General features: G+C 46.0%; 1 protein-coding gene across 4 annotated transcripts in view; it reads right to left on the reverse strand.

Moving 5' to 3' along the window:
* DDC (dopa decarboxylase) overlaps positions 1-24817 on the reverse strand; it is a 104918-nt gene that overhangs the window by 73496 nt on the left and 6605 nt on the right. For 3 of the 4 annotated variants that reach the window (XM_003318447.4, XM_519096.5, XM_009453062.5), the window contains exons 2-4: positions 9793-10021; positions 5836-5949; positions 3783-3902 (exon numbers count right to left, since the gene is read on the reverse strand). In XM_003318447.4, coding sequence (XP_003318495.1) covers positions 3783-3902; positions 5836-5949; positions 9793-9993 — 435 coding nt within the window. In that variant the 5' untranslated portion in view covers positions 9994-10021. Of the gene's footprint in view, positions 1-3782; positions 3903-5835; positions 5950-9792; positions 10022-19633; positions 19730-24817 lie in introns of those variants that run through there. The other variant, XM_054687535.2, reaches the window with a different exon arrangement.

Consider the following 24817-nt stretch of genomic DNA (forward strand, 5'->3'; position numbering starts at 1 on the left):
TTCCTCTTTCAGGGAATGTCACGTGCAAGGATGTTCCAAGGTCAGTTCCTGGACAACTTCTAACAAACAAGCTTGACCAAGATAAATTCCCCTACACTCCCTTGTACCTACTCCTTATCCTCTGCCTCAGGGTTATAGAACAGCTGCCTTCAGCTATTCTGCCATGGAGCTTTGCAGAGCCTTCTGACCTTTCAGAAGGCCTGCTCCTTTTCCCTATAGTTTCTCCCACCACTCTGACCGATCTCCTACAGCTCACACCTGTAATGCTAGCACTTTGGGAGGCCGAGGTGGGTGGATCACCTGAGGTCAGGAGTTTGAGACCAGCCTGGGCAAAATGGCAAAACCCTGTCTCTACTACAAATACAAAAATTATCCAGGCATGGTGATGGGCGCCTTGTAATCCCAGCTTCTTGGGAAGCTGAGGCAGGAGAATGGCTTGAACCGGGAGGCAGTGGTTGCAGTGAGCCGAGATCGTGCCACTGCACTCCAGCCTGGGCGACAAGAATGAGACTTCGTCTAAAAACAAGACAAAATTAAAAAAAAAAAAAATGAGAGGAACAAATGGAAAAGAAATGGAAAAGTAGACCTTGTCCCATGTATAAAACTAAAAGAAAAAGTAAGTCGGCCACCAACATCGAGGCCTCTTGTAAAGGGTTAGACCATGCATGCCCTTGCCTGGAATCAAAACCACGCCCTCTGCAGGCACGCAGCTGTCCCACTGGGTCCCTGAGTGCTGCTGCCCTCTGTCCCCTGGAGAATCAGGACTGATGTTCCAGAGGCTAGAAAGCCATCTGGCCCTCACCAAGGCAAAGTGCAGCTGACAGAGCACTGGCTGCAGACAGTGTGCAGTAGCCCCCTCCCCTCGCTGGAAGGGCACCTGTGACAGCCTATCCTTGCTGTGATCTTGGCCAAGGAGGCTTCTCCAGCTGCATACTCACTGACCAGAAGAAAATTGTGCTGGGACTGAAGCATGATTCATTTGCTGAATCATTGCTGAGTCATTGTTGCTGCTACGTAGAATGGTATGGTTCACAGCAACGTATTGAAGCTTTGCTTACAACATAGCTGACGTTTTCTTTTCTTTCTTTTTTTTTTTTCTTGATGGAGTTTCCCTCTCGTCAACCAGGCTGGAGTGCAATGGCAAGGTCTTGGCTCACTGCAACCTCTGCCTCCCAGGTTCAAGCAATTCTCCTCCCAAGTAGCTGGGATTATAGGTGCCCGCCACCACACCTGGATAATTTTTGTATTTTTAGTAGAGACAGGGTTTCACCATGTTGGCCAGGCTGGTCTCAGACTCCTGACCTCAGGTGATCTGCCTGCCTTGGCCTCACAAAGTGCTGGGATTACAGGCGTGAGCCACTGTGCCTGACATTTCATTTTCCTCAGCTCCCCGTTTAATATCACTTATGTCTGATGGAAAAAGAGATAACCAAAGAATGCGAAGGAGGAGCACGTGGAGGGATGACTCTGAGCCTGGCCACAGGGCCTGTGGGTCATGGAGAAGGCAGTCATCAGCCCCGGCATGTGGCCTATTCAGGAATCTGGGTGTCATCCGGATGAATTAGCGTTCACATTTTTTGGCCCAGAGTCTAGGAATAGGCATTATAAGCAAGTTCCCTCCATGACTCTGAAGCACACTGGATGTGGTAGGCACATTAATGCACCCTCATTCCCAGAGATTTCAGGTCTTGGTCCCCAGAATCTGTGACTGTTTCCCTTCCAGGGAAAAGGTGACTTTGCTGATGTGATTAAGTTAAGAACCTTGACTTGAGAGATTATCTCAGATTGTCTGGATGGACCCAATCCAATCATATGTGTCCTTAAAAGTGGAGACCCACTTTCCAATCTTATATATGGTCACAAGGAGATGCGACCATGAAAGTGTGAAAGGAAAATAAATCTTGGGACCCTCAAATCACTAAGCCAAAGGGAAAAGTCAAGCTGGGAACTGCTTAGGCCAAACCTGCCTCCCATTCTATTCCTAAAAGAGATAGCTACTAAGATAAAAAGCTACATGCCTCCCTCACAAGGAATTTCCTTTTGGATGAAGGACAGACAGAACTCAAAGTCACCCCTCTGCCCACTGAGATAGCTGCACATCTGATGGCCTCCTTTGGAAAGGCTAATCAGAAACTCAAAAGAATGCAACCAATTGTCTCTTATCTACCTATGACCTGAAAGCCCCCTCCCTGCTTCGAATTGTCCCACCTTTCCAGACCAAACCAATGTACATCTTACATCTCATGTCCCCCTAAAATGTATACAATCAAGCTGTGCCCAACCACCTTGGACACATGTAGTCAGGATCTCTTGAGGCTGTATCACAGGCACGCATCCTTAACTTTGGCAAAATAAACTAAGTTGATTGAGACCCGTCTCAGATATTTGGGGTTTACAAAAGAAAGGTCAGAAAGATGGGACACAGCTGGCTTTGAAAATGGAAATGGGGCTGTGAGCCAAGGAATTCTGGAAACCTCTAGAAGTCAGAAGAGGCAAGGAAGCAGATTCACCCCTGGAGCCTCCAAGGTGTCAACTTTGGTTTTAGCCCAGTAAGACCCAGGTCAGACTTCTGATGTACAGAACTGTAAGATAATCAGTTTGTCTTATTTTGAGCCACAAAATTTGTCACAACATCAATAGAAACAAATACATAAAATTATCAGTCTTGTTGCTCATTCTCAGGACTGGAAGTGGAGAGACTTGCTTGCTAGTTTCGCGTGGCCACACTGGCCATGTGCTCTGCACAAAGGTGTTCTCCAGTGTGTGCCTCACTGTCCTCATCCACTGAATGGGCCTTCACCAATTCTCAGAGCCTTGTGAAAGACAATATCTGAAAAGGAAGCCCCTTTTTCCCGAAGTTAACAATGCTTTCCTAATGAGACTATCATCTACTTGACATGAGAAAAATGATTAAGGGAGAGTACTGGGTTCAATATAGTTCATATTCCATGCTAGGAAGTTTTTTTTTTTTTTTAATGCATCAAGTCCAAGTCATCCCAGTGCCATTTGTCCTGCAACCCCAGTGGAATAGAAATTCCATCATGATTGTCTTTTGTCTATCTTGTTTCCTGGTGTAAGCTCTGACACACAGACACTCTCAATAGATACATGTTTCATGAAGAAAATGAATTCAGTTGCTGCATAGAAGCAGCAGCATCTTTAAGTAAATGATTGGTTCAAAGACAAATAGCATTTATAGCCTCTGAAGCCTGGTCACATCTGCCACCTGTGCTGTCCTCCGAGGAATATTACAGGCTCTGAGCCACACAGATAGAGTCTATAGCTGGAAGCCATGGGGCAAGCTACCTAATGTTCTGGACCCTAGTTTCCTCTCCTGTAAAAAGGGCTATTAAAATGTTTCTTCACTTGTAAAAAGGGGTACTAAAATGCATAGTGTTGTTGTGAGAATTAAATGAGTTAATGCCTGGAAAATGCTTAGGCACAGTGGCCGGCGATGGGGAGCCCCACACAAACGATAGTTGCTATAGTTGTTACTTCCACGCACCTGCTGTGAGATAGCGGCTGTGCTACCTACCATAGCTAGGGGCCTGGGGAACTGAGTGCCCTGCCCTGGGGAAGCGAGTGAAAGACAGCACTGGGATCCTAATACAGATCCTGCCAATCCCAAAGCCAGCATTTTCCCAAGAGCTTGGTTTTGTTTATTCTCCAGGAGAAATTTGAGGAACTAACAAGAAGCATGAGCGCCTCTTTCCCCACCTGCGGCTACAGTCCTGTGCAGAGCCCATGCATCCCAAAAGTGGCCCTCATAGCTCCCACCTTACCTGGATCACTCCTCCCCCTTCTCCAGCTTTCTCATTCAAAAATGCCTTTGGTAGTTCCAGCATCTTCCCGAGCCAGTCCATCATCACAGTCTCCAGCTCTGTGCATGCTGGGCTTGCCGCCTGTGGTGGGGGAAGGGAAGGGATTAACCGAGGGCCAGGCATTGCAGAATTTGGGGAGCAGCAGTAACAAGGGGATTTAACCTTCCACTAAAGCCCAGATTAAAATCACCCAATCTCAGATGTGATTCAAAGGCCTGAAGGCTGTTTGACCTAGAATCATGCAAGGAGAGCGGTTGGGAAGGAACATACGGGCCACCATAATGAACCTTACTCCACTGAGCCTCACTGCATGGGCACTGCGGGCTTGCTAGTATATTCATTTGTCATTCACAGAAGGGTCCAGAAAGCCCACTGGTGGACTTTCCTCCATAGTCACAAATGAAGGGAATGAGAAAGTGGGCGCTGGGCAGCTGTCACCCTCTGGGCATCCCGAGAAGCCATTGATCTTGTCTTTTAAACTCCCAGTGACTTTTCTCTGTGAACTCTCCCCTCTCTCTGAACAGGCTGGTCTTGAGCCCCATCCAAAGGTGGATTGAGCCTCCACCTTCATAAAAGTCTCCAACATAAGGGGTCCAAGATGTTCTCGTGCCTAGATGTGCACAGCAACATCCCGATGCGTCACCAGTAAGATCTAAGTGAGAAGAGTGCATTCTCCCTTCTGGTCAGCCTCATCCTGCTGGGTTCTACCTGAGCCTGGCCAAGCCCAGCTCTACCAGGAGCCTATGCTCTCTGCTAGGGACGAGGTATCAGGCAACACAGCCTGAGAGGTAGTGAGGCACTCCCTTCAAGGCCTGAGGGCAATCAGACTGTCCCAGAATGAGCAGATAGAGATGGATGCCAAGTACCTCTGCGGGACAGAATGGATTTGGACCAGCAGAGCTAAATGAAATCTGCTGCAATATCCAGTGATAGAAAATGCTCTTTAGGAGAGGGTGTGCTCAGCCCAGGCCAGCCCTGCCCAGCAGAGAGGGAGGACCCAGTGCCTGGCAGAGGAGCAGCACAGACACTGAAGAGCCCATCTGTGGGCTCTTCAGCCCTGCCTGTGGGGCCCATGATGCCTGCTCACCCGGCAACTTCCAGTGCCCCAGCCCAGAGAAGAGCAAGTGCCAGGCTGGTGAAGCAGAGGTGGCTCAGCTGGGCCCTGTGGCTCAGTGCTGCAAATTCCTAATTGACAGCTCCTTTACACATCACAGCATGCCACATAGACCGATGCCCACAAGTCCACCTGGCTCCAAGCCACAGACAAGGTGAGTGCTCTGGACCCCGAAGGCCAAGGACAGCCCCTGGCTTTTGAGGAACTCCCCAGGGTGCAGCAGCCCTCGGACACTGGCCATCAGCAGGCAGCTCTACCTCCAAGCTCTCCGCATTTGGGAGGAATGCATCTTTCCTGTAATCTGTGTCTGGAGCACAGAGCCATGGGCAGAGCCAGCCCTGCCTGCCGTTCTTCTGAGTAGGGACTTTTTAGGCTTTTTACCTCCAGATAGGGTGGGACTGGTGGTTTGCAGGTGGGAGCTAGGCCCTTTTCCAGAGACCCCCCTGCTCCAAGGCTCTGGACACATCTGATAGGCTGGTTGGAGCCTCTCCCCGGGCAGCAGCCCTGGTGGAGGACAGATGGAATGAGACAGGGGCAGTCGCGGTTTTCAAGCTTTGGAGGATATAGAAATTCTCTGAGCTGCTTGTAGAAATGCAGATTCCCAGGCTGGAGCTGCAGAAACTCTGGGCCCCAGACCATGATGTTAGTTCATACCAAGTGCTTCCAACACAGCCTGTGCAGAATGGGCTTTGAGTTGTTGAGACTTTCTCTGTTCTCAATCGCTACTTTCTCAGAGGCACTGTCTCTGGGCTGAATCCTTTCTCCTCCCTGCAACAGTAGCCCGTCTGCCCACAGACAGCACCGCCATCTGCTCAGGTCCCTTGTGCATAGGTACCATGTCCCCACCCCGGGATCCCACCACAGCCAGGACCCCTTCCCGAGGTGCATCCGGACACTCACCCAGGAGAAGCCGATGCAGCCAATGGCCCCGCACAGCATGTCCGCAAGCATGGCCGGGTACGAGCTGGCAGTGGGGAAGTAGGCGAAGAAGTAGGGGCTGTGCCAGTGCGTCACCTGCATGGAAGGACGGAGCAGCTGCTGAGGACTGAGGAAAGCCTGGCCTCAAGAGAGCGGGGGACCCAGGTACCCCCATGGCTCCCAGCTGCCAGATGCAGCCAGACCCAGAGTTAGGTGAGTGCAGTTCCCCAAATGTCAGCCATCCCATTACCTTCCTCCATTATTTCGGAGCATTTACACATCACCTTACTGTCCCCACTCCCTTTAAACCAGCTCCCTTTTTGACACTGGAATGTATTTGCTAGCTCAGAAGGAAAAGTTCTATCTCCAAAATAAAGTGGAAAATCCTTATCATTTTCCATAACAAAAGAAGTCTCAAAAAACCACACTGTGCTTTAAGTTCTTGCTCCGGTGCTCTCGTCAGTGAAGGCGCTGCCCCAAGGCTGATCTCTTTGTGCCAAAAGCTTAGTTTTCCTAAAACTACTCTAAAAAATAAAGTCTCCATTAAAAAAAAAAAAAAAACCAAGCTCCGGATTTTCGAGGTTTCTTCAGTCAAGCCACAAACATGCATCTGGTCTTCCCGCTGCCCCTGGCTCTTCTAGAGGAGCTGAGGCCTTCCCTCCAGCCAAGCAGCTGGATCACCCCACAGATGTCTCGCTTCTGCTGTCCCTCAGCCTGGCCACTGTCCCTTGCCATTTGCCCTGGCTAGGGGCATCCCACCTTTCTCCAGCCCATAAGGTGAACACCTGCCACTCCCTGGGTGAGGCACAGAGGAAAAGCTCATGTGGGCCAGGGAGGAGATCCATAAGGGGTAGTGACAGCTCCATGTGGTATACTTGGGGACAGGGGGTTTCAGGATCCAGGAGGCAAGGGTTGTGGTGGACACCCAGGCAGGGAACATTTAGCAATGGTAACAAGGGGCCAGCCTCAAATATCTTGGAGTCTGGGAGGACGATCAGGGGAGGACAGAGAAGGAGCAGGTGTAGCCTAGTCTTTGGGTCTTTAATTTGTTCCTGCCAATGCGGTACCTGCCCTGAAGGAACAGAATAAAGTCCTAAAGCCCTCAGGACAACCCTCAGCCCCTGTGCATGGAGAAGGTATAGAAATTGCCATTCAGACCCCTCTCAGGCTGTGACCACGCACTGGTTTCTGAGAGACATTGCCCCGTTCTGCATTGTCCCCTGCTGGTGCTCCATGTCCATCCTGCCTGTGGGAATAGCATGGTGTTGGGAGCACCCCTGGACTGCAAGTCCAGCAGGAACCCTGATTTGCTGGGTTACCCCAGACAACTGACTGCACCTCCCTGGGCCCTGTCATCCCCTCAGATAAAATGAAAGCACGTGCTCTGACGCTTCCTCCAGGTCTGGCTCAGAATCCCAGCAGCAGAGGATATGCTCTATCGGGCTTGGCTGCTCTGCTCTGAATGTGAGTATCTGTACACCATTCGCATCGAAATCCTAACCCCCAAAATGATGGCATTAAGGGACAGCGTCTTTGGGAGGTGATTAGGGCATGAGGGTGGGGTCCCCTTAATAAGATTAGTGCCCCCCAACAGTGGGATTAGTGCCCTCATAAGAAAAGGCAGAGAGCTGGCTACCTCTTGGTTACGTGAGTACACACTGGGAAGACGGCTGTCTGTAAACCAGGAAGAGAGCCCTCACCTGAACCTAATATCTTGATCTCAGACTTCCTGTCTCTAGAACTGTGAGAAATCAATGTTGTTTAAGCCCCCAGTCTACGTCCTTTGATATAGCAGTCCAAGCTAAGATATCTGTAAGATATCTCTTACAATCTGGGAAGAGATGCAAACATTTATTTCTCAATAGCACTCATCGTTAAATATATGTTGTCTAAGATGTAGCATGAGCAATCCCCCTGATTGTGAAGGCAGCCAACTGAGAGAGCTCACCAAGAACTAGGAGTGTTCAGTAAGGTTTATTTAACAACCACGGCCACCCCAAGTCTGCCAGGGCTTGGGGAGTGGTAGAGAGAGGGAGCTAACACAGTCTAGGCTTGGAGGCTCAGGTGTGGGAGGTTGGTGATGAGGCTGAGAGGCCGAGAGGAGCTGCACAGGCTGTGATGCCTTCAGCACAGCAGGTCCAGGCCCACGACACTGTTAGGGGCTGAAAAAATGCTTAAATTTCTTCTGTAATCAGGAGGAAAAAACAGTGAACTTTCAGGTTAAAGAAAAAAAATCGATGTTAATATATTCATCTTTATGCCAATGCATTTGTAAAGCATAATTTTCCATATTTCTAGGGAGGAAGGAGCCGACAAAGACAAAGCGCCCGGTGCCCAGGAGGGTTTAAGAGCAGCCCTGCAGCTGACTAGCCCCTCAGCACCTGGAGGGCCCACGTGCCTTTGTCTCTCTCCCCTTCCTGTGGCCTCTGGGCTGGAAAAGGACAGAAGCGATTCTTGATTAGGGACAGATGTGTGCTCTTTTGCTTCACTCTCCGCTGATATTCACAGCAACTTTTGAGATGGCTGGGCCTGCACTTGCTCCGCTCACGGCTCGAGAGCTCACCTGGTTTCCTGCGATCACACAGCCAGCAGTTCGTGGGCTGCAGCTCCCACCCAGGGACCTTGCCCAACGCCTGTGCATTTCCCAGCTCAGCTCTGCGCAGTGAATGCCCCCATAGAAGGAAGCAGAAAGACTTCAAATCCTCCCTTACTCTCCTGTACTCCCCACTGCCTGACATTTAGCCACACCTCTCCCAAAGGGTTTTATGCTGAACAGCTTAGTGTATTTGCACAATTTCTAGAAGAACCTGAATCCTGTTCTTTGCTCAAAGCGTAAATGCCAAGTGAGAATCCCCTGGAAGAAGAAATGTGAGCAGTGTGGTGAGAGAGGCGCTCAGCTACTGAGAAACCAGTCCCTGAGGTCCAGGGCCGGAGGCCTAGTCTCAACCCATGATCAGTGGACTGTAACCTTGGCTGACCTTATGCCTTCCCAGGGCCTTGGCATTCTGTCTGGATTGAGGGAGTGGGTCTTGATGGTCCCAGACCCCTCTTCTATGAAAATCACATGTCGTTGCTCATAGGCCTTACAACCACAGATGTGCTGGGTTGCGGCAGCGATCAACCAGTGGAGCCCATGGAGATTTTCCCTGCCTGGACTCTGCACATTGTTGCATGGAAGGGCAGGTTTGGCCACCCTCATAAACATTCCTGATCTAGAAACTGGCCGGGCTGCAACTCCCACCCAGACCCTGACTAGGCCAGAGCCACTTTAACCAACAGGCTTTTAGATGAACTCCTTGGCAGAGAAAATCTACTGTGGAAGCGTAAAGCTGAAGGGAAGTTTCTCTGAGCTCCAACTCTGCTGCCCTGTGAGTGAGTATCGGAGACAGCAGCCAGTCCCGTTGATTTCTGCCCTCCGTGTACCCCAGGCCTACTGGCTTCAGAGAAAAAGGGCTGCCTTGGTGGGCAGCACCACGCTGCCCACTCTCAAATAAACTAAATAAAACGTTTCTTCCACATATGCTAATTACCCATTGCTAAACCCAAGGATGGTGGAAGTGTGCTTTATTTGGGGCAATTGACTTATTTGAAAGCAGCCACCAGTGTCTTGCTTCCTAATGTATATGAGGACACGCTCTATGTACCGAGTGTCTCTGGGCAGGGACTGAGTCTCAGGGGACCTGGGGGAAAGAGCCTCACTGCCCTTGGATTTGGATTTTAATCCTGACTTCATCGTGTACTAGCTGTGTGACCTGAGGTGGACCACCTAACCTCTCTGAGCCTCAGTTTCCTCAATTGTAAAATAGAAATGACAAAAGTTTCTCTCCAACCTGACTGCCATAGGGATTCCTTGAAACAACGCACATGAATTGCTCAGAGCCAAGTAGGGGCTATGTGAGTTGTAGCCCTCCTGTTTTCTGACCTTGGATACACACTTACCCCAGGCATGATTATCTTCTCAACATCGTTGATGATGTCCTCAAACGTGTCTGGCTCCTGAGGGGCAGCGGCAGGGATCAGCGGCCGCAGGTACCCGGGCTCCACGTCAGGGTAGACCTGGCGTCCCTCAATGCCTTCCATGTAGTTGGCCACGTAATCCACCATCTCCTTCCCTCTCCTTCGGAATTCACTTGCGTTCATGGTGTCTGGGCTCTGTCAGAGGTGAAAACTGCAGAAAGAAAATGATTCAGTGAGCAAATTTTGCAACGTCTGAACTGGAAGGCGGGGATACCAAGCAAGCCGTGGGTAGGGACACCTGGGCAGTGACTGCATGCCCTGGAGGCCACTTGGATCCCAAGTAAGGGGCGCTTGCCCTCCATGTCTGTAGGAGGTAGAAATGGCACTGGATTTGGGACTGAGGCAAAAGCTGCTTCTCCTCTTCACCAGCTATTCAACTGGGAGCAACACAATGTCGCTTTATTTCAATAGACTAGAAGCACACGTTTATTTTCATGATCGATTCCAACTTTAATGACAAACACTGGTCCAAGTCCTGCCTCTGCCCTTACCTGCCTTTGAAAGAGACAAGCTTGCCCCTTAGAGCCCCTCTCCTCATCTGGGAAATGAAGACTGTGATGCTGACCTCTCAGGAGGGCATGAAGGCAGTCACACAATGCACACAAGCCTCAGCTCAGAGCCTGGGGCAGCACACCCCCTCAAAGTTAGTCTTCTTCTCTCCTCTTGATTCTGTCACAGATGGAACTGCACCTTTACGCACCATCTGCTTTTTAAAACTAATGCTCTCCTCCCTCTTTGCATAAGTAATATGCAGGCAATTCTCATTATTGCTGGTAGCTGTGTTCTATCTACAACAGTTGCCATGGCCATAAACTCTGAATTAGGGAATACTGAACCATTTCTTCTAGGGGAAATACAATTTCCTGAAGCGTGATCCCAACATTTTTGTCAACAAATCAATACATAAACTTTTCATGTGTTTTTAAGAGACACTTTATTTAATATATATTGATTCATTAACATTGGACTCACAGCCAACAGCACTGTAACTCCTGTCTGGGGAAGCTTCTCTAACACATATATTTTCTCCATAAGGCACGTCTTGTGCATAGGATGGCTAGACAGCACTTCTGCACCACATTTGGGGGTCATTTTAAACAGCAAAATCACCAAGAAGAAAAACATAAAAATGTGAAGGATGTGGCACAGAGAGAAGGACACGTTTACATTATGAGAGCTGAAGCAAGAAGGTAGTGTGTCCCTTTGTTCAGCCTCAGCTGGGAACATACGCATTGGACAAGCATATTCTCCACTACGCTACACATATGTACGTCCCTGAGTGGTCTCAAAAGCACCATGAGTATTGATATTTATTGACATTGGGGGTTACAAATGAATTTTAGCAAGTAGGAGAATTTGCATAGGTGGAATATGTGAATAAGAATCAATTGTATTTTCAAAACAGGACAGTGAACAACACAAAGAAAAAGATAAGCCTAAAATCCCACAACCCAAAATTCTGGCACATGTCTTTCTAGAATTTTTATTTTACTTTATTTTATGTGTTTATTTTTTTGAAACGGAGTTTTGCTCTTGTCGCCCAGGCTGAAGTGCAATGGCACGATCTCGGCTCACTGCAACCTCTGCCTCCCGGGTTCAAATGATTCTCCTGCCTCAGTCTCCTGAGTAGCTGGGATTATAAGCACCCACCACTATGCCCAGCTAATTTTTGTATTTTTAGTAGAGGCGGGGTTTCACCACGTTGGCCAGGCTGGTCTCAAACTCCTGACCTCTGGTGATCCACCAGCCTCGGCCTCTCAAAGTGCTGGGATTACAGGCATGAGCCACTGCTCCCAGCCTCTAGAATATTTTCTATTTATGAGAGACAATTGCATGCTAGGGATGGACTCACAGCCAACAGCACTGTAACTCCTGTCTGGGGAAGCTTCTCTAACACATGTATTTTCTCCATAAGGCACGTCTTCTGCATAGGATGGCACAAGGAAAATGCATAGGGATGCATTTTCAAATCTTTTTCATACTCCAAAGTTTTGCAGATGAGGAAATGGAAGCTCAGAGAGGCAATGTGACATGCCCAAGATCACATGACCAGTAATTGCAGAAATAGGATTCAAATTTATAGCTGGCTCCAGGACAAATTTAAGATAAATTTTCCCATGGGAGTTAAGTGCTTAGGAATACTCTAAATTCACTGTTATTAGCAATGGTGATGACCTTACTATCAGCTTCCAGCACTTCTCTACTTTCCCCATTGTCCATGCTGGGATTTTTAACAATTTTTGTGAGGTTAAAGGTGGTAAAGAAAAATTGTTCACCAGACCCTTGTTAAAAGTGACAAGACAGATTTTACTCAAGACCACGGCAATAGGGATAGAATGTTGCAAAAGGGGAGGGACTGAACTCAATTCCAAAAACAACAGGGGCACATAGGGACTTACAGCCAACGGTCAGGTGAGAGGGTCCCTGGGTGGAAAATTACTAAGAGGAACTTGGGTAAGTATCAAGGGTGGAGGGGAAAAAGGAACTCTGGATGAGATACCAAAAGTGGAAGCACATGAGCCTGATTGGACATCAAAGTTGTGCTCAGAAGGCCAAGGAGGAGACTTGGCTAAGCTCTTCCCTCTTGGGCCAGAGGAGCTTGGCTGATGTTTGGTCAAGGTACTTTGACAAAGGTAAACCTGCTAGAATGTGCTTTTCCTTCCATTGGCATTCTCTCTAACATTTTTACTTCCATGTTCTCTGTTAAATGAACAGTTACAGAAGTTTTTATGTCATTTCAAGGCTTATTAGATCCAGCCCCCATGTTAAAGCTATTGTTTGAGGATGCATTTCTCAGCTAGTGAGTGCTTGAGTGGCAGTGATTGAGACGTAAGATTAGACTCTAGATTACAGCAACAGCAAATGCCAAACTAACAAGCATGAGAACAACCACAATGACTGTCTGAAGTTCTGTTGCACCTTTGTGCTTCTTAAGCCAACGACCAAGGAGTGTCCTGTTCACCAGCAAAACATCATGGCCATGTGCTAAAGCAGCCAGCTTACAATTCCTTGGGGCCTGCAGGCTTTGAAATTAGTTTTTAGTTTGAAGTGACTGTTTTTTTTTAATTTTGCACATACAGTGAAACTTGGTTTTCACCTCAAGTGGAAGTATTTCAAATTAATATGACTCAAATTTTTAACTCAGATGGTATCACACTGCAGATCTTTTTGCTAGCCTGTTTTTCTTTACTAATTTCTAAGTACATTTCTCATGTTGATAAATACTTTTTCTTTTTTTTTTTTTTTTTTTTTGAGACGGAGTCTTGCTCTGTCACCCAGGCTAGAGTGCAGTGGTGTGATCTTGGCTCACGGCAACCTCTGCCTCCCAGGTTCAAGTGATTCTCCTGCCTCAGCCTCCCGAGTAGCTGGGACTACAGGGCATGGTGGCACACACCTTGCTAATTTTTTTTTTGTATTTTTAGTAGAGACAGGATTTCGCCATGTTGGTCAGGCTGGTCTTGAACTCCTGATCTCAAGTGTTCTGTCTGCCTTGGCCTTCCAAAGTGCTGGGATTGCAGGCATGAGCCACTGCACCTGCCCAATAAATACTTTTCTATTGTGTGATTTCTCACAAGTATTTCACAATGTGAATGTACCATATTCACAACATGTACCTCTATTGTTGAGCATTTATATTATTTCCAATTTTCACCCACATAGTGGGAAGCATTGGTGTATCCCAGTGGCCAACACTCCAAGACCGAGAGCCAAAGAAAGGACTGCGAGTCACACCCTGATTCTATGTATTAGCTATCATAATTGCATGTATTAGCTATTATAATAGCATGTATTAGCTGTACAACCCAGCGTAAATTGCTGCCATGCTAAACCTCATTTTCTTTAACTGGCAACAAAAATCGTGACAATAATAGTATAGGTACACCCCGTTTTATTGCATTTTTTACAAATAGAAGGTTTGTGACAACCCTGAATCCAGCAAGTCTATAGGCACAATGTTTCCAAAAGCATGTGCTCACTCAATGACTCTGTGTTACATTTCAGAAACTTTTGTAATATTTCAAACCATTTCATTATTATTAATCTGTTATAGTGATCTATGGTCAGCAATCTTTGATGTTACTATTGTAATTGTTTTGGGACAGCATGGACCACACCCACATGATGGTCAACTTAATAAATTTGTGTCTGACTGAACCACTGACCCGTTATTCGCCTGTCTTCCTTTCTTTCCTTGGGCCTCCCTGTTCTCTAAGATGTGACAATATTGAAATTAGGTCAGTTAGTAACCCTGCAAAGGCCTCTAAGTATTCAAGTGACAGGAAGAGTAGGTAGTATGTCTCTCACTTTAAATCAAAAGCTAGAAATGATTCAGCTGAGTGAGGAAGGCATGTCAAAAGTTGAGCCAGGTCAAAAGTGAAGCCAAACAGTTATCCAGGCTATGAAAGCAATGGAAAAGTTATTGAAGGAAATTAGAAGTATAACTCCAGTGAGCACATGAATGCTAAGCAAAATAGCCTTATTTCTGATATGGAGAGTGTTTTAATGGTCTGAATTGAAGATCAAACCAGCCACAACATTTCCTTAAGCCAAAGCCCAATCCAGAGTAAGGTCTTAACTGCCTTCAATTCTATGAAGACTGAGAGAGGTGAGAAAGTTGCAGAAAAATGCCTGAAGTTAGCAGAGTTTTTTTCATGAGGTTTATGGAAAGAAGCTGTCTCCATTACATAGAAGTGCAAGGTGAAACAGCAAGAGCCAGTGGAGAAGCTGCAGCAAGTTATCCAGAAGATCCAGCAAAAATAATCCATGAAGGTGGCTACGATAAACCATAGATTTTCAATATAGACATCATAGCCTTCTATTGGAACAAGAAGCCCTCTAGGGCTTTCATAGCCAGAGAGGAGAAGTCAATGCCCGGCTTCAAAACTTCAAAGCACATGCTGACTCTCAAAGGGGGTAACACAGCTAGTGACTTTAAGTTGCAGCCTATGCTTACTTATTATTCTGAAAATCCTAGGGCCCTTAAAAACTATGCCAAATCTACTCTTCCTGTGCTTTATAAATGGAACAACAAAGCCTGGATGACAGCACATCTGTTTACAGCATGGTTTACTGAATATTTGAAGACTATTGTTGAGAGATACTTCTCAGAAGGAAAGATTCCTTTCAAAAATATTACTGCTCATTGACAATGCACCTGGTCACTCAAGAGCAAGATGTACAAGGAGATTAATGTTTTCATTCCTGCTAACTCGACATCCATTCTACAGTCCATTGATCAAAGAGTAATTTAGACTTTCAAGTCTTATTAAGAAATGCATTTCATAAGGCTGCATCTGCCATAGATAGTCATTCCTCTGATGAACTTCAGCAAAGTAAATTGAAAACCTTTTGGAAAGAATTTACTATTCTAGATGCCATTAAGAACATATGTGGGCCGGGCGCAGTGGCTCACTCCTGTAATCCCAGCACTTTGGGAGGCCAAGGCGGGTGGATCACGAGGTCAGGAGATCGAGACCATCCTGGCTAACACGGTGAAACCCCATCTGTACTAAAAATACAAAAAAAATTAGCCAGGTGTGGTGGCAGGCTCCTGTAGTCCCAGCTACTCGGGAGGCTGAGGCAAGAGAATGGCATGAACCTGGGAGGCGGAGCTTGCAGCAGTAAGCCAAGATCACACCACTGCACTCCAGCCTGGGCGACAGAGCGAGACTCTGTCTCAAAAAAAAAAAAAAAAAAAGAACATTTGTGATTCATGGAAAGAGGTCACAATATCAACATTAACAGGAGTTGGAAGAAGTTGATTCCAATCCTCACAGATGACTTCAAGTTTCAAAATTTCAGTGGAAGAAGTCACTGCAGATATGGTGGAAATAGAGAACTAGAATTTTAAATGGAGCCTGAAGATATGACTGAATTGCTGCAATCTCATGATAAAATTGGACAGATTAGTTGCTTCTCGTGGATGAGCAAAGACATCTTGAGATAGAGTCTATTCTTGTTGAAGAGGCTGTGAGTATTGTTGAAACAACAGCAAAGAATTTAGAATATTACATAAACTGAGTTGCTAAAGCAGCAGCAAGATTTAAGAGAACTGACTCCAATTCTGAAAGAAGTTCTACTGGGGGTAAAATGCTATCAAACAGCATCACATGCTACAGAGGCATCCTTCATGAAAGGAAGAGTTGATCGATGCAGCAAACTTCATTGTTACTTTGTTTTAAGGAATTGCCACAGCTACCATAACTTTCAGGTACTACCACCCTGACCAGTCAGCAGCCATCGACATGGAGGCAAGACCCTGCACCAGCAAAAAGATTATGTTTGCTGAAGGATCAGATGATCGTTAGCATTTTTAGCAATACATTATTTTTAAATTAAGGTATATACTTTTTATATATAATGTTATTGCACACTTAATAGACTACAGTATAGTGTAAACAGAACTTTTGTATGCACTGGAGAGAAAAAATTCATGCGACTCCCTTTATGGTGATCACCTGGAACTGAATTTGCAATATTTCTGAGGTGTGAACACCGAAAATTTGAGACAGGTCTCAGTTAATTTAGAAAGTTTATTTTGCCAAGGTTGAGGACACATCCGTGACACAGCCTCAGGAAGTCCTTATGACATGTGGCCAAGCTTGGTTTTATACATTTTAGGGAGACAGGAGACATCAATCAATTTGAAAGAAGTACATTAGTTCCATCCAGAAAGGTGAGACAGTGCAAAGCAAGGCCCTCCCGCTGCGGGCTCCCAGGTCACGGTAGGTGAGATACAGTTAGTTGCATTCTTTTGAGTTTCTGATAAGTCTTTCTAAAGAAGGCAATCAAAATATGCATCTATCTCTGTGAGCAAAGGGATGACTTGAATAGAATGGGAGACAGATTTTCCCTGAGTGGTTCCCAGCTTGAAAGGGCCTAAGATATTTTCCTTTCACAAGAGGTATGCCTGTAATACCTTGAAGAACTTTGTGTAACAACTAAATAAATAAATGGTAACAAATTAGCACTCAATAAATGTCAGCTATTAGCTTTTCCAAATAATCCTAAAATGTGCAACCTCTTGTTTACATTTCTGCACACTTTCTTTTGCATTAAAAATTTATAAAAAGGAGAACACTTATTTTATAATTTATTTAGAACAAATTCTTCTAGAGATAAATATTTTTAGTGTCTTGAAAATATATTGCCAAAATTTCCCCTAAAACATCTTTTTTTTTTTAACCAAATTACTTTCCCAATAGGGATTGTATAAGAATGCTCATTTTACCATACAATCACTGGGCTTGAATATTCATTTTAAGTTTAACCAGCCTTAATGATTCCGTTGTACTTTTTTTTTTTTTTTTTTTTTTTTTTTTTTGAGACAGGGCCTCACTCTATCGCCTAGGCTGGAGTGCAGTGGTGTGATCTGGGCTCACTGCAACCTCTGCCTCCCAGGTTCAAGCAATTCTCCCGCCTTGACCTCCTGAGTAGGTGGGATTACAGGCGCATGCCACCATGCCCGGCTATTTTTTTTGTATTTTTAGTAGAGACAGGGTTTCACCATGTTGGCCAGGCTGGTCTCTAACTCCTGACCTCAAGTGATCCACCCGCCTCAGCCTCCCAAAATGCTAGGATTACAGGCGTGAGCCACCGCGCCCGGCCCCATTGTACTTTGACTAATGAAGCTGAATAGCTTTTTCGTGTGTTTCTTTGCCATTTGGATTACTTTTTTAATGAATTTCTTGCTCACTGCATTCTTTTCCACTAGGGTGTTAGATATTTCCTATTTAATTGTGAGAGTTCTAATATACTAATAATTCTACTCTTACGTCTGTTAAATGTTTTGCAGGCATTTTCCTCATTTTTGTTGGACCCAATTTGCTTATAATTCTATTCTGACCTATGAGAATGTCAATTTTTATGTAGTGAAATCTCATAATCTTTTCTTCAGGACTTGTACCTGATGTGTGACCATTAGCAATGCCTTTTGAAGCAAATATTCTAGCTATATCTATTTGCCCTCCTGGGGGGCCACACATGTGAGGCAGCAAGCTGAAGACTCAGAAGGGGTAGCTGGGAAAGATTCAGAAAGACGCTCAGCTTCTGGGGGTACAGCTTTAAGTCACAGCACCAGGCCAAAGCATGTGGCTCTGGAATAAAAAAACACAACAAGCAGACACATACCACATACACCAAAAGAAATATTCCTAGTCAAAGTGTAAAGTAAGACCTGGTTCTTATACTTTAAATTATTCTCTGTTATTTATTCACAGATTATTTCCCACAAAGACCTTTTTAGAAGGCTCTTAGCATGAAGCCACAGAGAATCTTGTGCTCATTTGTAGCTGTTTGATATTTTATGCCCCCAAGCTGTGTAAATATTAGCTGGAAGACTTAGCCTATGATAAAGGCTGTGGCTTATGCCTCTCCAGGCCCTTGAAATAGCTTCTGTTGACATAATCTGCCCAGTGTTCCAGCAGCTGCACACGACACTATTCTCCACACTATTCTCTACCCCACACTATGCTCCATGCTGCGCTATTCTCCATGCAGCCCCTGTGGTGCATTGCCTGTGCACGGTGAGCCGGCTGCCTCCCTGGACTTCTGGCTCAATGTCTTTTTGCATCAGCAACAGTCAGAGCTCATCTCCAGCCCCACACGCTTCAAGAAGAGATGGACTCCCCTGAACTCCCTCAGACCTCCTGATTGACCTGTGGGGTTATTTTGTTGTAATGCAACATTTCAATAACACCCTTTGCTAATGGTGGGCTTCTCCAAGCAGGGTCCTCAACTTATTTATTTTTGCATTTGCAGGACCAGTCAGAGGCCCTGGACAACAGAGAGCACTGTAGGTATTTGCTGAATGATGAATGAATGAATGATATTTGGTCCTCTAGACATTTTGTTTCTGTAATATACCCTATTGGACTCTACTCTCTACCTTTGAGACAATTCAAATCACCAGCCCCTCACATATTTGCCACAAGGAAGAGTCACAGGAGACACTATGGCTCAGGAGCCACAGCCCCTCCCACCATTGAGTCTTGACCACTTCCACCTGTGCCATCTCCTGTCTCAGTCCCTGCCCAGCATCTAGCCCTCCATGCTCAGCACTTGACTAAGTGTCCCGCAGTCTGGGCACTGCAATTTCGCTCTTAGGACTTCTCTGCCACAGCCACTGAAGAGAACGCAGCCCAGGCCCCTAGCACCACGGGCAAGCCCATCCATGCCACTGTGCATGTGAGGTAGTGGATTCCTCACAAGCCCGGAGTGGGGATGGCAACCATGCACTGTGGATCTGTCCATGGTACTGCCTGTTCATGCACGCAAGACATGATTTTGCTGCAAACACCGGGACACTGGAGACTTTGTTCAGCCTCTCTTGACTTTCCTTTTCCATCCTGATGAAAAGAATAGGGTTGACATTTTTTACACTATTCCAGAAAAAAGGAGCCATAGTTTATGTCTCAGAAAACACGTAAGCTTTTGGGACTGAGGCTCTGGCTCACTATCCCCCTCAAGCATATAGTTATAAATCCAGGCACAACACTAATTTGGCTGATTTCCCCCTGGATTAGCTGCTTTCTTTTTTTCTTTTCTTTTCTTTCTTTTCTTTTTTTTTTTTTTTTTTTTTTTGAGATGGAGTCTTGCTCTGTCGCCCAGGCTGGAATGCAGTGGAACGATCTTGGCTCACTGCAACCTCCGCCTCCCAGGTTCAAGCGATTCTCCTGCCTCAGCCTCCTGAGTAGGTGGGACTACAGGTATGCGTCACCACACCTGGCTAATTTTTGTATTTTTAGTAGAGATGGGGTTTTACCTTATTGGTCAGGATGGTCTTGAACTCCTGACCTCGTGATCTGCCTGCCTTGGCCTCCCAAAGTGCTGGGATTACAGGTGTGAACCACCGTACCCAGCCTGACTGGTTTCTTGATGGACATTTTCTCTGTGGGTTCAAAGACCATAAAAATATTCAGTAGGAGAAATGCTTCCAAGCAAGACCATAAAGAAGTTTCTAGCCATGAGAGCTTTTTAATCACAGGAGAATGGCTATCTGATAAACTTGCCTCAAAAAAAGATCCTCTAAGTTCTTTCTTTAACCCTTAAGACTCTGGTTACACAACAGGCCACTAAGAAGCTTTACATGAGCATTTTTGTCAGTGGCCAGGAGGCACGTGAATAATCTAAATCCGCTCACAAGTGGCCTCCAGCTACACCACCAAGTGTCAGGCAGACCCGAGGTCAAGAGTCACTGCTTTCAGTTACTCTGTTACCTTTAACCTCCACCCCTTTCTGAGGCTCCTTCTCAGCCTCTGTGAAAGCAAGAATGCATGCAAATACCTCCCTCCAGTGCTGCTGGGAAGATGAATGAGATGACGGGGTGAGAGCCTGCTGCAGAGTCAGTGTTCAGTAAAATGTTTTCATTAATAATAGGGCAACTGTGGGGGGCAGGGGGAGAGGGGAAATATGAGGACTCTCTACTTTCTGTCCAATTTTCCTTTACACCTGAAACTGCCGTGAAAGTCTATTAATTTTCTTTAAGTAAAAAATAAAATTATTAACTGGGCAGAAGTGGCCTCATTTTGAGGCTTTTGAGGCCGGCTTCCTCAGCTCCTTCCTTCCTCCTTTTCTAGGACACATTATCTTCACTTGTATTTCTCTTCCACAGCTCTCAAACTCATCTGTTTACAAACTGGAAATCCACTGTTTTGCAACTGCTGGGTTTTTTTAGCTTACAAGACTTAGGTAGCGCTGACAGATTTGTCAGATTCTTTGATGAGATAACAGTCAGGGACTAGAGCCAGAGTTAGTGCTCAGGCCTACTTTCCATACAACTGCTCTTCTCAGAGACTGTGGTCCTCAAAGCCGATTATTCTACATGATTGACCCCAGGTTCCCGCAGCATTCTTCAGAAAGTCATGAAGATTCTGTGTCACTGAGGCCCTTAGCACATGAGTTTTCTCAACTACAGAGAGAGAAACATCACAGACTTCCTCACATGGGTAAAAAGCAATATAAATAGAAAGTGTTCTGGGAGGCAGCATGGCGCTGCGGGGGAGAAGGGTGGACTCTGGATCCAGAGAACTCGGCTTGCGTCTTATCTCCAAGGCTTATTAGCTGGGTGACCTTAGGTAACCGAGGAAGCTCAGGTAACCTCTATGGCCAATATGATGCACTCCCATCCCTCGGATGGAGAGATGGGAGAGACTGTGCTCCTGGAACCAGGATCCAGGCTGTCCGTGCAAAGCTGCCACCAGGTCAGGCTTGCCGGGACAGCAGGCATGGAGGAGGAGGCTGAGCTAGTGTCACGGGGATGGTGGTACCTCTGCCTTCGAGCCTCCCACTAAACCTCCCATTGGCAGAACCCTACCACAATCCGGGTGTCCTGGGTTCCTGAGAAGCATGGCTTGTGTGGTTTGGAGTCAGTGGGGGAGACAAGAGATCTGTTGGAAACGAGACCCAGGACAGGCTGACATCTTAGCTCCTTTAATGCTTTATTGGTGAGAGCTATTACTATGCTCATTTTAAAAGGGAGGGACCTGGGACCCAGAGAAGGAAAGGACTGTCCCAGGTGTGAAGCTGGTTGCAGCAAAGCCAAGGCAGAACCCCTGTTTCCTTCATCCTGTAGGCCAAAGTGTCTGTACTTATAATTGACACAATAAAGCCAGGGCACCACACACACACATACGCACACACACTTGCGACTGTCTTACACTTGTACCACTACTTTTATGTAAACCCGGGTGTTCTTGTTTAAATAGGCACTCTCTCATTGGTCTAAAAAATAGTTAACATTGATATGAACTTACATGTGCCAAGAGCCACGTTAAGCTCTTTGCCTGGTTCTCGTATTTAATCTTCATAAGAACCTTGTCAGGACTACTATTACTCCCTTTAACAGATGAGAAGACCGAGGCACAGAGAGGCTGCACAACTGAACCAAGACTCCACACCTGCTATAGTCAGATGAGGCCACAGTTGAATTCCTGCAGTCTGGCTCCTGAAGGCACCTGAGAGAATGTCCTGGACTCAAACACAGGTACAGAGCATCTCTAACAGCTGTAGCCAGATGCATATCAGTTGATGAAAAGAGCATGGCTTAAGTAACTTCAGGATTAGAAACTTGTAATACCAGTTTCTCCTAGGGCTGCAAGGAATGATTTCCTGAATGCCTACTGAGGACCACAGGGGCACCGCAGCTTCCACGGTGCCTTGTTTGCTTATAGATCATGTTCGTTACAAATGGTAACCAGAAAGAGAAAGGGTTTGGGCAGCACTTGGCTGGAGGTGAGACCATGGCCAAGCCCCCTATCTTAGTCCCTTTGGGCTACTATAAAAAGTACTATAGACTGGGCAGCTTATAAACAACAGACAATGATTTCTTAGAGTTCTGAGGCTGGAAGTCCAAGATTAAGGCCCCGGCAGATTTGGTATCTGGTGAGGCTTGTTTCTCATAGACATAGCCTTCTCTCTATGTCCTCACATGGTGAAAGGGGTGATGGGTCTCTCTAGGGTCTCTTTTATAAGGGTACTCATTCCATTCATGAGGGCTCTGACTTCATGACCTAATCACCTCTCAAAGTTGCTATTTCCTAATACATTGCAGGTGAGGATTTCAACATAGGAATGTTGGGAGAAACACACACGTCCACTCCATTGCAGCTCCACTTGCAATCTGTACCATGGCCATCATCCTAGGCACCACACAGAACCATGAAGAGAGTACAAGATAATTACAAGGTAGATGCTCGAAGCATAGCATTTCACTCGCCACACCTGTGCAAATTCAGGAGGAATCAAATCCATCATCTCAAGGGAGTTTCTGTCCAGAAAGGAACTCCTGTAAGGGACTTTGCACTGGGTTCTAAGTCCCACTCCGCCCAGCTGGCCTCCTTGGCGAGATTGGTCTGCGTTGGAAAATGGAACTGCCACAATCAAGTGGAGCTATGCTTTCAGCACTACAATTCCACGGGACAGTCCTCCTCCTCCTCCTCATGAAGAGTAGAAAGAATGGTGGATTTGCATTCAGAGAAAACAGCTTGAGTCCATAGCTCTGCGGCAAGAGGCATGCAGCTGCTGGCTGATGTCTTGGCCTCTCTGAGTGTGTTTCTTTACTTGTAAAATGAGGCCACAAGCTCACGCAGGCAGAGAGCACTTTGGACTGTAAACCTGTGTCTAGCAATTATTATTATTGATGCTACAAAAGACAGGCAGAAGCCTCTTCTTCTGAGGTAGCATAAGAGAAAAGGGAGAAAATTTCTACAACAAACAAAGATCAAAATTCAGGGGAAAGCGTTGCTCCTCTGCTGACATGAAGGAGGAAGGAGCTTTGTGCAGCTGTTTCTTATTCATTCCCTGTTTCATAAACAATGCTCTGTCAAAGTAGATTCTTGGCCAACAATTATCCATGGAAAGGAGCCATAGAGAAGTTTGTCTTGGTTTTCAGTTTTCCTCCCATGGAAAGATGCTACTTCCACTCATATCTCTGTAACCATGCTGTGACCTAAGTTAATGCTGGCTGGAAAAATTCATAACTTGAGCAATTTCCAAAGACAAAAAAGAATGCCAAGGACATGAAACTGGTTGATATTATTCCATTTTAGTCCTGACCGTAGACAATTCAAATAGTTGCAATGAGGATGTGTGTATGACTGGGTATCCTTTTTTCACTTGACGTTTTTCCTTTATGCCTAATTACAATATGCAGAATTTCCTTAACATAACGCTCCTATTTGCACTTATTAAGGGCTGCTGAGTGAGGATTTCACCGTGTTCCTATGACACCATCCATCCCCACTTTGCCTGTTAGCTGTTTGCTGTTATGGGCAGCACCGTCATGAGTAGATGCCACCCCACCATCACCATATAGGTCGCACCTATTGGGTCTGTCTCTCAAAGATATTAATTCCCCAGTGGAATTGAGACATGTGAGTTGTACAGTTCTTTTTGCGTGTTGTCAATTTCTTTTTGAAAAACTGGAATGATACAGAAATGTCACCCACCATCAGGCATTGAGCATAGACACTCCATCTCTGTAAGCTTTGCTCCTTCATTCACATTTTAACTTTAAACCTTAAAACATTCAAATTTTATTATTTTCATTCATGGTTGCTAATTTTGAAAGTTTATATGATAACTACTAGGTAATTTTAACTTTTCTCCTTTGTTTTCATTTTATTGAAGAGTTATGTCAGAAGAAACTTTTCAGAAATCACCCCCCCCTTACAAATTTTTTCCCTTATTTTTTCTCAATTCTTTCCCCCTTTCTCTTGCAGTCACATTAATAGTTCACAAGAGATCATAACCATCTGCCTTTGCTATTGGCTTGAGACAATTCGAATTATGTTCTAGCTGGTTGCTTCTTTTCATCATAGTCATAATATCCAGTGCCCACGACATGTCCTGGTTTACCGTCTATTACAAACACAGGACACCTGCACTGTGAATCTATTTAGTATGCTTTGGTACACTCTTTGGGGAGTCCTTATGAGCCAATTTGGTGGTAAATATTGACTTTTACATTCACAGTGAATGCTTCCCTATTCCTCATATTGAACAGCTGCTGGCCTGGGGCCTGGTGTTGCTAAGAAGCCTGCACTTGAGGTGCCCCCCTCCAAGAAAAAATCCTGAGAATCTGTTGAACTTTGGTTGCCACATCCTATTGTCCAAGAAACCAAACAAATCAGCAGTGCTCAAGCTCCTGATAAGCTCGTGGTATACATTATCTCCCTGAACACGCTCACAACACTGCCAGGCCAGTAGAGTTATTGCTGTTTAACTTGACCACAGCCACACAGCCAGTAAGTGAAGGAGTGGGTGCTGGTGTTCTGAAGCCAGCATTTTCCTAACACACCTTTGGCCTGGGAATCCACTTACACCTGCACTGTCAGCTGCCTGTGTCCTCACCATGGCCAGAGATGAGACCACAGGACTCTAAACAGGGCTCTCACTGGGGATGGGGAAGGTGGTGCCTGCAACCCAGAGCGTGGTCCAGGGCTCCTGC

This window comes from Pan troglodytes, chromosome 6, assembly GCF_028858775.2.
Source record: "Pan troglodytes isolate AG18354 chromosome 6, NHGRI_mPanTro3-v2.0_pri, whole genome shotgun sequence".
Classification (NCBI taxonomy): Eukaryota; Metazoa; Chordata; class Mammalia; order Primates; family Hominidae; genus Pan; species Pan troglodytes.